This window comes from Camelina sativa, chromosome 8 (genome assembly GCF_030686135.1).
Source record: "Camelina sativa cultivar CO46 ecotype springtype chromosome 8, ASM3068613v1".
Lineage (NCBI taxonomy): Eukaryota > Viridiplantae > Streptophyta > Magnoliopsida > Brassicales > Brassicaceae > Camelina > Camelina sativa.
The window spans coordinates 23,150,580-23,162,840 of record NC_141887.1 but is presented as its reverse complement, the minus strand read 5'-3'; the positions used below and the strand labels follow the sequence as shown (position 1 = coordinate 23,162,840).

At 33.4% G+C, this 12,261-nt stretch overlaps 2 protein-coding genes across 3 annotated transcripts; both read left to right on the top strand.

The window, feature by feature from the left end:
* The first annotated feature begins 387 nt into the window (after positions 1-387).
* On the top strand, positions 388-6,316 carry LOC104707647 (vesicle-fusing ATPase). Its single transcript, XM_010424032.3, has 21 exons — positions 388-764; positions 1,072-1,167; positions 1,260-1,341; positions 1,431-1,481; positions 1,880-2,050; positions 2,242-2,396; positions 2,480-2,588; positions 2,746-2,845; positions 2,930-2,985; positions 3,200-3,265; positions 3,339-3,421; positions 3,564-3,697; positions 3,881-4,091; positions 4,543-4,674; positions 4,746-4,806; positions 4,889-4,948; positions 5,031-5,089; positions 5,191-5,278; positions 5,391-5,513; positions 5,734-5,799; positions 5,904-6,316. The coding sequence occupies exons 1-21, from the start codon at positions 589-591 to the stop codon at positions 6,045-6,047; spliced, it is 2,223 nt and encodes a 740-aa protein (XP_010422334.1). The 5' UTR covers positions 388-588; the 3' UTR covers positions 6,048-6,316.
* An 891-nt stretch (positions 6,317-7,207) lies between these two features.
* On the top strand, positions 7,208-9,533 carry LOC104707646 (CRIB domain-containing protein RIC10). 2 transcript variants are annotated; one of them, XM_087462397.1, is made up of 5 exons: positions 7,208-7,506; positions 7,801-8,055; positions 8,594-8,697; positions 8,835-8,934; positions 9,090-9,533. In XM_087462397.1, exons 2-5 carry the CDS (start codon positions 7,998-8,000, stop codon positions 9,290-9,292), a joined length of 465 nt encoding a protein of 154 aa, XP_087318523.1. In that variant the 5' UTR covers positions 7,208-7,506; positions 7,801-7,997; the 3' UTR covers positions 9,293-9,533. The 2 variants fall into 2 exon arrangements, with proteins under 2 accessions (XP_087318523.1, XP_010422332.1); XM_010424030.3 differs by having other exon boundaries at positions 7,212-7,506; positions 7,842-8,055.
* Positions 9,534-12,261: the final 2,728 nt, after the last annotated feature.

Genomic DNA, 12,261 nt, shown 5'->3' with positions numbered 1-12,261 from the left:
ACACAAACAAATATTAGTTTTAGAATAGTAATTTTACTTATAATAATTTTTTTTAAATCGATTTATCCCGTAAATAGTGCGGGTTATTACCTAGTGTACGTTGTTGGCATATATTGTTGTCGTCCTTCATTCAGACAAATTTTTTAAATAATGACAAATGTTTGGATAAATTGTTCATATGATATTATGATTAATTTATCAAGTTTTCAAATATTTGTTTCAAAATGAAATAAGGGTGTTTTGTCCGGATTTTTTTGTTAAAAAAAAAGGGATTGTAAAATTCGGTGTTTTGTTAATCTTGTTTCAAACATCCTAATTAGTTAATAACAAAGATATAAATGTTGTGAACCAAAATAACAATGACATAAATGTTGTGAACCGGATTTTGGCATCAGCTCCGGCTACTAGTCAAACCGGTCGGTCCGGTTTTTAAAACATTGGAACGGCTTCTCTCACACGATCAAAGATCCTTTTTTTTTTAATAAACATCGTTCGTCTCTTTTGAGTCCATCTTCTCCCTCAAATTTGCTTCTTCGTTAAGGGATACCCAAAACTCAAAAAAGACTACCTGAGAGATCGAAAGCAACCATGGCGGGTCGTTACGGATCGCAGGTCACGACGATGACTGTGACGAATACTCCGTCCGCAGATCTAGCTTTTACTAACCTCGCTTACTGCTCCTCTTCCGATCTCCGTCAGTTCTCTGTTCCCGGCTCCGATCTCTTCCTCGCCAACGTTGCCGATAGCTTCATTCTATCTCTATGATATCCTTTTCTGTTGTTTCGATTTCGCGTTTCGTTTTTTTTTTCACATTGCATTGCGATTGTAACGAGTTGATTGTGCATTTGAAATGGTCTGATTTTTTTTTTGTAATTACTGCTAAAATTATGAAATCGGTCTTGGAATTTCGAATCTCAGCCTTAGGAATGACCTATGAGCGTAGTACTAGTCATTAGTTTTGAGGTATAATTTTGGATTAATTTTGTTATCATGGATGATTTAATAAAATCTGTGCTCCTTTCGTGTTTAAAAATGTTAAACGTGTTCCTTGTGAACTTAACTGGTAATTACTGGACATGGAAGCATCCGTGATGGAAACATTGCTCTCAATGCTATTCAAAGGCGTCATGCTAGAGTTTCTACTGGTGATATGGTATCTGTTAGCAGGTAATTTTCATACAGTTTGTTGTTTTTTATCATCATCATCTTCTGGCCTGAAGACGTTTTTTTCTTTTCTAAATATTGTCTTGTTGTTTCAGATTTGTGCCTCCTGAAAATTTTGATTTGGCTATGCTGACGCTCGAGTTGGAATTTGTAAAGAAAGGGACTAAAAGCGAGCAGGTTTGTTTGATATTGATATGATATGTTTCTTGGGATATTTGTAGGCCTTGTGTTTGAACTCAACCTCTCTGTACAATATTGCTTCACAGGTTGATGCTGCTCTCCTCTCAACACAACTAAAGAGGAAATACACCAACCAGGTAGAAAGATTATTGTTATGCCGTCTCTGGCTTTGTTAAGTGTTTTGGTTTCTAAAGATTCATGCGTCTCATGCTGTGGTTTAAGCATGCAAATGAGTGAAACAATGATTTTTAAATTTGAAGGTCTATATAAACAGATTAGCTGTGGTCTATATCAACAGATTAGCTGGTTAGATTTTCAATTGAAGCAATGTGTACATGGAACTTGTCATTCACAATATTTTTCTACTGAAGTATTGGGGTTAGGTGACCATTCTGAAAATCCTGTTATAGTCGGCTTAAGGTTATTCACTCATGTGTTTCTATGATCTGTGGTATCATTTATATGGTTATTCCTTTAGATCCTCACAAAATCATATAGGTTCTAATTTATTGAACCAATATACACACTGCTTCAGGTCTTGACTGTAGGCCAGAAAGCGACATTTGAGTATCATGGAACTAATTACATTCTTACGGTCAATCGAGCGGATGTGGAGGGTCTGGATCAATCGAAAGGCATCGAAAGAGGGATGCTCTCCCAAGATACGTATATTGTGTTTGAAGCATCAAACGCAAGTGGCATAAAGGTCTGATTTTTATATGTTTTCTATTGTTGTGTTGTTGAATCCGTTACTCTAGGAACTCCTATTTAATGTTGGTTCAGTATTACATTTAAAATAGCAAATATAATATCATATCTGATGCTTGCTATTTTGTGGAAACAGATGTGGATTGCTAGTTTGTATCATATTTTTTAAACTTGTATGTTCTTATGCAGATTGTCAACCAACGAGAAGCTGCTAGCAGCAATATATTCAAACATAAGGAATTCAACCTTGAGTCGTTGGGCATAGGTGGTCTGGGTGCTGAGTTTGCTGATATATTTAGAAGAGCTTTTGCTTCTCGTGTATTTCCTCCTCATGTCACCAGCAGGTTTCTTATTCATTTCTTAAGCAAGTTTTAGACTGTCTTTGTATATATATTCCTTCCTAAGTTTATCTTTGTTGATCGTGCAGACTGGGAATAAAGCATGTTAAAGGAATGCTTCTTTTCGGACCTCCTGGTACTGGCAAAACCCTTATGGCACGGCAAATTGGAAAGATGCTCAATGGAAAGGATCCAAAGGTATTTCTGATTTACGTAATATTCTCTCAAGAAGAGTTATGATAACTTACAAGCTTGTAGTCCCTAATTTCATTGTATGTTGTTATCCAGGATTTCTGTTTTTGTTCCAGAATTCTAAATGTTTAATGCTTCTGTGGTTCTTTTGCTTGCATTATAGATTGTTAATGGTCCTGAGGTGCTGAGTAAGTTTGTTGGTGAGACAGAAAAGAATGTAAGAGACTTATTTGCTGATGCTGAACAAGACCAGAAGACCCTTGGTAAGGAAATTTTGTTTTTCCTGATCTGTGCTTTTGTGTTTTTTTTGCCTATCCATAATTGAGCACTCTTATTTTCTTTCTCAGGTGATGCTAGTGAGTTGCATGTCATTATTTTTGATGAAATTGACGCTATTTGTAAGGTACACGACTTTAGCTTCTTCCACTTTTGAATTTCTAGGCTATTTGCTTAAATTTTTGACGACAATTCCTATTAATTCTGGGTAATAGATCTTGCTTCTGACTCTGTGCTGTGACTATATTTTGCTTTGAGGTTAAAAAATTAATTTTCATGGGATCTGCTGCTTATCTGAGGTTAAACAATAAATTAAAAATCGTATGCTTTGTGATTTTCAGTCAAGAGGCTCCACAAGAGATGGCACAGGTGTCCATGATAGTATTGTAAACCAGCTTTTAACAAAGGTTAGTCAAAGATCAAGCTATTGTCTTGTCGGAAATTTTACGGATGCGGCTATTGGCTAACACTTTTTTCCAGATAGATGGTGTGGAGGCCTTAAACAATGTCTTGCTTATTGGAATGACAAACAGAAAGGATTTGCTTGATGAAGCTCTTTTAAGGTATCTCTATCATTTTGATAATAGATAGTGCTGCCGTTTTTTAAGGTTTTGAAGCTGTTTTTATATCTGAGTTTTGTTTCTTTTTTCATTTGAGAATGAGTGTAGTACATATGAATTTAGACTTTTAGTTTTTGGACTATAGGCCTGGAAGATTGGAGGTTCAGGTTGAGATAAGTCTTCCTGATGAAGCTGGGCGTCTACAAATTCTTCAGATTCATACAAACAAGATGAAGGAAAATTCGTTTCTTGGTCATGATATCAATCTCCAAGAGCTTGGTATGACTTCATAAATTATAGTTGTTCAAATCATGGAATGTTTGGTAGACCTTTTTTGTAAACCAATTCACTGAATGGCAAATTTTGTATTAGGAAGACCTAAGAATTCTGTCTTTATATTTGGACTAGCTACTAACTAGCATAAATGTGTATCTGACGTGATTTATAAATATTGTCTGCCAGCTGCTCGAACGAAAAATTACAGTGGCGCTGAGCTTGAAGGTGTTGTTAAAAGTGCTACATCATATGCATTAAACAGACAATTAAGCATGGATGATCTTACAAAACCTGTGGAAGAAGAGAATATCAAGATCACTATGGAGGATTTTCTCCATGCAATCTATGAAGTTCAGCCTGCATTTGGAGCCTCCACAGATGACCTGGAACGATGCAGGTAATTTTCTTTAATAAGTGTGTGTCGGTCTGGACGATTTGGGAATAGTTCTTGATAGGATGGGCCTCTTGCACACAGATATGCTGATATTAGTTTCGAAGCCAAACTTAATTCTCGTCTTCCCCGTGAGTCATGCTCAGTTCGCATTACTGAGTTTAATTACCTAGGGCCTTCTTTTTTATCTCTTTAAGCAATTTCAATGGATTTCTGAAATTTTAAATAATGGGTGACTTTAGGCAAAGTTTCATTTCACAGTTTGTAAATAAAGGAATCGTGTCTAGTATTATTGTTTGCTTATTCGTAATTCCTCAAATATTACTCCTATAGTTTCTTTTGTTTCTGCCTAATTCATTTGTGTTTCCAGTGACCACTTGCAAATCATGTACTGCATTTACTTCTGGATTTTTTATTTGCCAGTGACTTAGTTTTGACAATTCTGACATGTGTGTAGACTCAATGGAATGGTTGATTCTGGTGATCGGCATAATCACATTTACAAAAGAGCTATGCTTCTAGTCGAGCAAGTTAAAGTTAGTACTAGAAGTCCTCTAGTCACTTGCCTTCTCGAGGGGCCCAGTGGAAGGTATCTTCCATAGTTTATATAACCCGCAAATTTTTTTGGCTTGCTAATTGTTAAACTATTTTTCTGGACAGTGGGAAAACTGCCTTAGCTGCCACTGTTGGTATTGATAGTGACTTCCCTTATGTGAAAATAGTAAGTATGCATCTTTATTCGTGCAATATATTAGATGTTTCCACCTTTTCTCTTTCTATGCTATTAACTTGCTAATTTGTAGGTCTCTGCGGAAACTATGATCGGTCTTTCTGAGAGCACAAAATGTGCTCACATTGTCAAGGTTTGTCCTCTGGAAACACTCTAGTTCTTGTTATTATGTTGCTCTGTCCACTGATAATCGATTTTGGTCTGAATGCCACTAGGTCTTTGAGGATGCATATAAATCACCAATGAGCATCATTATCCTCGACGACATTGAAAGGTTATTACCTGCTGTTTGTGTTTGTTCAGAACTTTGCTCAACAATCTTTTAGCATTGTGGGTAGTTTCTTCTGCGCGGTACTTAAATTTCTGATATTGCAGATTGTTGGAATACGTAGCAATTGGTCCTCGTTTTTCAAACATAATTTCACAGACGCTGATGGTCCTTCTCAAACGACTTCCTCCTAAGGTGCGTTGTTAGCCATTTTGTTATTTCTTATCCATCTTCTTTTATGTTTGATCACCGTAAGTTAATTTCTTACAGTGGAACATCTCTAATATGGTAAAATCTTTGTTGGCAGGGGAAGAAACTTCTCGTCTTTGGGACAACAAGTGAACTAACCTTCTTAGATTCTGTTGGTATCTGTGATTCCTTCTCTGTCACTTACTCTGTTCCGACATTGAAAACGGAGGACGCAAAGAAGGTAAATGCTCTTTAGCAACACAATTCCTTCGTCATATATGGACTTTTGAACTGGTTTTTCCAGTTTCACGCTTTGTAAAGTTCACCATCCGCTAACATGATTAGAATTTTCTCAACCATGATAAATACTCTCGAGTCTTTTCTAACATTGCCCATCAATCCCGATTCTTGAGCTGGTTAAATTCTCAGTTGTTTTTCTTCCTTTTGTTTTTGTGCTTCAGGTGCTACAACAGCTTAACCTCTTCTCAGAGGATGATGTCGATGCAGCTGCAGAGGCTCTCAATGACGTAAGTGTTCTCCTTCTCCACACGGAAATAAAACAGACTAATACCCGTTAAACTATATTTTGTTTGTTAATAATCTTAACAATGGTTATACTTTTCGCACGCAGATGCCAATCAAGAAGCTTTACATGCTATTAGAGATGGCTGCGCAAGGAGAACACGGGGGATCTGCAGAAGCTATCTATGCTGGGAGAGAGAAAATCAAGATCACTCATTTCTTTGATTGCCTACAAGACATCATTCGATTCTAAAAACTTCCAACATATACGTCTTTATCCCTTGCTTCCTTGGCTTGACCTTTTCAAGATATTCTCTTTGAGCTTCTTTAAATCCATCTTGGTTTTGTTTTGGAACCAAATTTGACCCTCGGATTTTTGTTTTCTGGTGGAGGAATGGAACTGAGAAGGGCTTTGAATATGATGCTGTATTTATCCTTTCGCTTTCTTTTTGTGGCTGAAACACGATGTCTTTGATTTTAGTTATTAACTCGTGGTTGGTTTGGCTCCTGTATTCCACTCAATATGATGGTCCATCTGCCTAGTGGTATGTCCTTGTGCATCTTAACGACCACTAAGTGCTATGTTCGTTCCCCTTTTGGACTCGTCATGCGCCTTATAGATTTGGGACAGCTAGAAACATAGACTCGCATTTTTTCACACTTTTCATGATCTCGATTGTCGACAATTGCCTTGCCTATTCATCCTCTCAATTGTGATCTCTCCACGATTGAGATCTCCTTTTAAAGATGCAAACCTTGCTAAAAAAAATGACCGGAACTTTATAGTTTATAACGACTAGGGGTTGTGCAAGTCAACTTGGTGTAGATAGTAACAACTCACATGCACAGCATTCAATCTTCTTTGCAAGCTCTATAGATCAGAATTCTTGTTTCGTTGACAAATTATACAAAAGTTAGATTAACAATATATATATGTAACATTTATCTATTTATTAACCAACAGTTTTCAATTTTATTTCATTCTAGAATACATATTCCAGTTAGGAGATTTAAACCTGCAAGAAAGCTAAAAGACAAACGTGAGTTCAACATATAAGATGAAATCTAAGATTGTATATTTGAATATGCATGCATTAAAAACTTGTACAGTTGTCCCTAGCTTCATATAATACTGGTCTAAAGTCTAAACCCCAGATTAATTCCCAACGCCAGATAATAGATCTTAAACACTGACCTGATGTTAGTTTGTTATGAAACTAATTAGTTGCTCGTTAAATAAATCCACATCAAAATTATAGCTGGTGAGATATCGTTATCAGCTCCTCATACTATATATGTGTCGTATACATAGACAAACTAATCATTGATTAGTGATTATATTCCATCCTGAAATGTTCCTTGATAAATATTTTTATTTAAAACTATATATAGGTGTAGATGCCTTTTCATGGTGCTCCACTTACTTATCTTTTACCTTAAGCCTGACTTAGTCTCCATCTTCTTCTCCTACTTCTTCCCTTGGCCTTCACCATCTTCGCTCTTTTGAAACTCTTTTTTTTTTTTTTTACATAATTTCGTGAGAAATTATGTTTTTTCATTGAGATTCCTTCTGTACATAATATGTTTTGTGATTCATCAAGAGAGGCTTCTCCAAAAGATGAAAGAAGCATAGAATCAAGGGAGAGGCTGTTTCTCTATTCTGCTATTATTGTGTTTATCATTTTTTTTACAACGAGTCTATAAGATTACAGGTAAATTCCTCCTAATGAAATTGTAAAAATGTTCATGTATAAATAAGGTTATGTAGTTGGTCCGAATTTTTTTAAAATTAATGATCGATGGATATGTTTCGGACTTTGAACTTAAATGTTTTGGAATTATGTGCTAAAGTTTAATTTTGACGCTTAGATCTTTTATCAAACGAATAAATTCCAATCGTGTTCCATGGGAGAAACTTTATTCATCTATCATCACATGCATTCTATACCCTTATATCTTTATGATCATTTTCTGTTACTTTGTTCTTTTTTTGTATATATGATTAGTAAAACTGAAACCATAAATTTTGGTAAACCAAAAAAAATAGCACTTCGAAGTAGGAGAGAGGAGATTGTTGTTCGGCTACTTCAATCTTGGCAATAGAAAGGACACATAGTTTCCGGGTAATCAAGTTTTACGAAAGGATAATCCAAGAAAACTTCTGCATATAGTTCGGCGGTTTTGTGATCTTCACCTGTTCACCATGTCAGTGAAAATGAAGGGCATCTATAAAGGCTTCAAATGTATCTCTCAAATATTTGGTAATACTCTTTACCATCTTCTCTCTCAATATAATATACTATTAATAATTTATTTCTCGTCTTGGTGAGATATAGTAATTCTAGGCTTTCTAGCTTGAGCAAATCATATGAGTAAAAAGTTATTTTTGTTTATGGAACAAAGACATTAATTGGATCACTTTTAAGCTGTCAGATTATAATAGGTTCAGTGAAATTAATAGATATATGGTGGAAGTTTATTTGCAAAATCGTAGATAAGTGGATTATGAGTTTGGGAATGGTTAAAGTTTAAACTAGATTAAATATTGTGATATAATTTACAAAGTGTGTAGTTTGTTATTTTAAAATACATGCGATATTATATTACAACCCCATTTAATTATGTACGATTTCATCTTCTACTTTGTAATATAGTTTGATGTGTATAATTAATGGTAACATTTGATCACATATACAAAATGACTATTACATTACATAGAATATTTTAAGATAATTTTCATGTCTTTTTTTTGGGTTGTAAATGCAATATTGATGAAATAAATTGTTAACTACTTTTCAGCCGTTGAGAAAGAAAGAGATGAAATAGAAATTGGGTTTCCAACAGATGTAAAACATGTGGCTCATATTGGCTGGGAGGGTTCTTCTGGTAGTGCTCCTGGTTGGGTAAGTTTATAGTGCTTTTTTGGCCTAGCTATATGTGAAATATATTTTTTTCTAACAAGTAAAACCCAAAAATAAAATAAAAAATAACAAGTAATATTCATATAGCTAATTTATGGAAATTTGTGTCTATTATGAAGATGAGTGAGTTTAAGGTCGGAGCTGAGGTTTTATCTCCAAGAGCATCATCTTTTAGTAATGCAAGACCTTCTACTTCTTTTTTCACTTCTTCTTCTACCGGTAAGTTATACTTTTTTAATTACTGGTTTTTTCTTTCTTTTAAACTGGTTGTACCATCTTTATTGTCTTAACAAAAATGTTTGTCCATCTTATGTCTTCTTTACAATATTTTTAGTTAGAATAAACTAATTACACTGTTATGTTTATAAATGTAGATTTTGATCAAGGATCGAGTCAACGAACAATATCTGATACACTAAGAGATATACCTCCAGTTACTCCAATAAATTTACCGAAAAATAACAAGAAAAGTAGTAGAAGAAAAAAGTCGGCTTCATCAGCATCATCTCCAAAATCTTCAAGATCATCTATATTATCCAAATCTTCGTATAAATCAACTGTATCACGACTAATCTAGAAAATATGATAACAGATGGAAGATTAAAAAAAAAAAAAAAACAGAAGTTTGGTCATCTTTGTGCATACTTAAAGGGATTTTGTTTGCATTTTCTGCTGATTATTTTTGTCTTTTTCTTTTTACATATGTAGACATGTTGTATTGTTTGGAGTTTGGTTTCTTTAATGTAAACTTAGACAGAACTAGGGAAAGAAAATTGTATGAAATGATGGTGAATTTGAGTGGTTATATAGCTAGCGAAGTGTTTTCTGTTTGTGTCGTTAGGGAGAAAAAAAAAAGTCAAAACAGAAGAAACAACGAAAAGGAAACAAAAATATAGTTAGAAAAGTTAATTGAACGTACATATAGTATAGAAACACCAACAAAGAGATAGTCAGATAGACCTTAACATCTTGCATCCGCTCGAATCCGGTTGTGAAGTCAAACAAGATCTCCAAAAAGCGACACATTAAGTCATTAACACTTTGATCCATAAACTTTGGCAACGGAGCAAAACCTTTCTTTAAAAAAAAACGATTTGCATGATCTCACAATTTTTTTGTTATAATAGCTAAACGTCCAAAAGAAAGATAACAAATTACTTAGATATCTTAAAGGTATGAATTTTAAGTTTGTACTTCAGCATTTATACATATCTTAAAGGTCTTTATTTTTGGAAAAAGGTCTCTTAATTAAACTATAGTGTGCTAGTAATAACTCTTATAAATATAGCATATTCTCTCCAAATTTCACTTTGAAAATTAATGAAGAAGAAAAATGGAATCTATCAACAATACATTAAACAAAATACATGTTCGAATGAAAACAAATTCAAAATTCAACTTGGAGAATGTGGGGCCAAATAAAATCTCAAGATAAACTGAAATGTTACTAAATAAAATTAAATGATTCGGTCCCATGTATGTGAATATAGCACTCACTATATATGGCTTTTCATTTTATTTTTCCCATTTTGTAGTTTATTTTCTTGTTATTGACTTTGAAGTTTAAAGTGTTCCAATGGTTTAGTAAAAACAATAATCCTAGTAGAGGTTACCTTTTCATATAGAATACAACTGTCATAAAATGACTTTTTTGGAAACGAACTGTCTAGATATGTGCTAAAATGTGAAAATTAAGTCAAGAATCTTTCTGAAACTTTGTTTTTTTCTAAATGAAAATAATACAACTTCTTTAGACAGAAGAAAACAAAAAATATTTGTGTATATCTATAGTTTTACGCAATTAATGTCTTACAATTCGAGATAAGAAAATAAATATAAGAAATTTCAAATTTATAAGAAACAAAAAAATATATATATATATAGAGTCAATAAATGAGTTGGTTGGTAAGGTAACAGTAGCGCACTCTTACCCACTAGCTTAATAATTTGAAGGTGACGTCCCATTGCTCCAAGCCTTTCCATCTTCATTCATTTATTTAATTGTCCCGTTAATTGTATTATCCTTCTAAATTTAACATATTTTGACGTTTTTCGTTTAAAATTATTAAACTACATGTCATTTACTACATTCCTATGTGTTAAAAATGTTTTCATATTGGTTATATAAATGAATAAATGATACACATAAAGCAAATCCACCCCGGCCCGAGTTTTCAACGACATATGATTTATTTTCTTAAATAATACTATCAGAGTGATGTTCCATTTATCCCTTAAATGTTTTTATTATTATGAGTATTCTAGGCTTACCAAACAGAATCATGGAGGAAGTACGTATTCACCAATCCAAATTTTCATTTTCAGGTTGGTCCAAACATATATTAATCAAAATTCGAATAAATCGATGTTAATGGTATTGATGATAGATCCTAAGTTTGCAAGACATGGGTGCACTAAAGAGTGCATGATTTTATTATCTCATCATCTTTCTCGCTACATATAAAACAGATATATAGGGTCACAATCCATTTCTTGACTCTTTAAGACTTTAACCTTGAATTCAGTACTACTTGAGAACCATAAGCCACTAGCCAAATAAATGTTTTAGTGTAGATGAACTTTGTGAAATGGTTTAGAGGGTAGCGGAGATATTTTCAACATAATTTAAAACTTATCTATATATACAACTGAAATGTTCTATGTACATCTCCAATGTCTCCCCTATCTATAAGTTTGTTCTTCTCTATATAGTTTGAAAATTAATTAGTGAAACTCTCTCTCTCTCTCTATATATATATATACATAAATCATGTAAGTTTTGCAAACATTTTAAACACACTAAATATATTACTAACAAAAAAATGTCTACATATAGTTTGATACTACTTCGAGGAAACTCTTATCAATATCACAGTTTCTTCCACTCGTTAACAAATTTGTTGATCATATATATATATAGTATCAAGCACATGCAATGGATCTCTGATTTAGTAGAATATAATGTCAAAGTATATATTTGTCTTTTTTGTCGCATGTATTTATCTCTTTTTAATGTAAATATCAATGGTTCTGATACAGTATTTTTCAGTAACTTAAACGCTTTAATTTATAGTATCTTGAAACTTGAAAGCCATATTATGTAGTATGTATACGTATAAGAATGTTAAGGACATTAATTATTCTCTCGAGACCTAGGGCCACTAAAGTTGATTTGTTCTTAAGAAGATAGTTAGAAATACTTAGTTGGAAGACCTAGCTAAGAACAAAGAACATTAATAATGAAATAATTTCTCTTTCATTGATATGTCCTCGTCCATGCGTCTATATAGTTCTCGCATATAAGAATATAATATATCTAGTCCCATTAATACGAAAACAATAAATATCATAAGCTTAATTAGCATTTGAGCAATAAAAACCATTTATGTATGCATGCATACAGAACATACATTTAGACACAAAAACGCACTCTGCACGCATGCATATTGTAGACTTGTACAGCTAGTACTTGATTGATCAATTTAATTTTTTGAGAACATATATAAAAACCACACAATGACAATAACTAAATCTTTGTTAACCTAA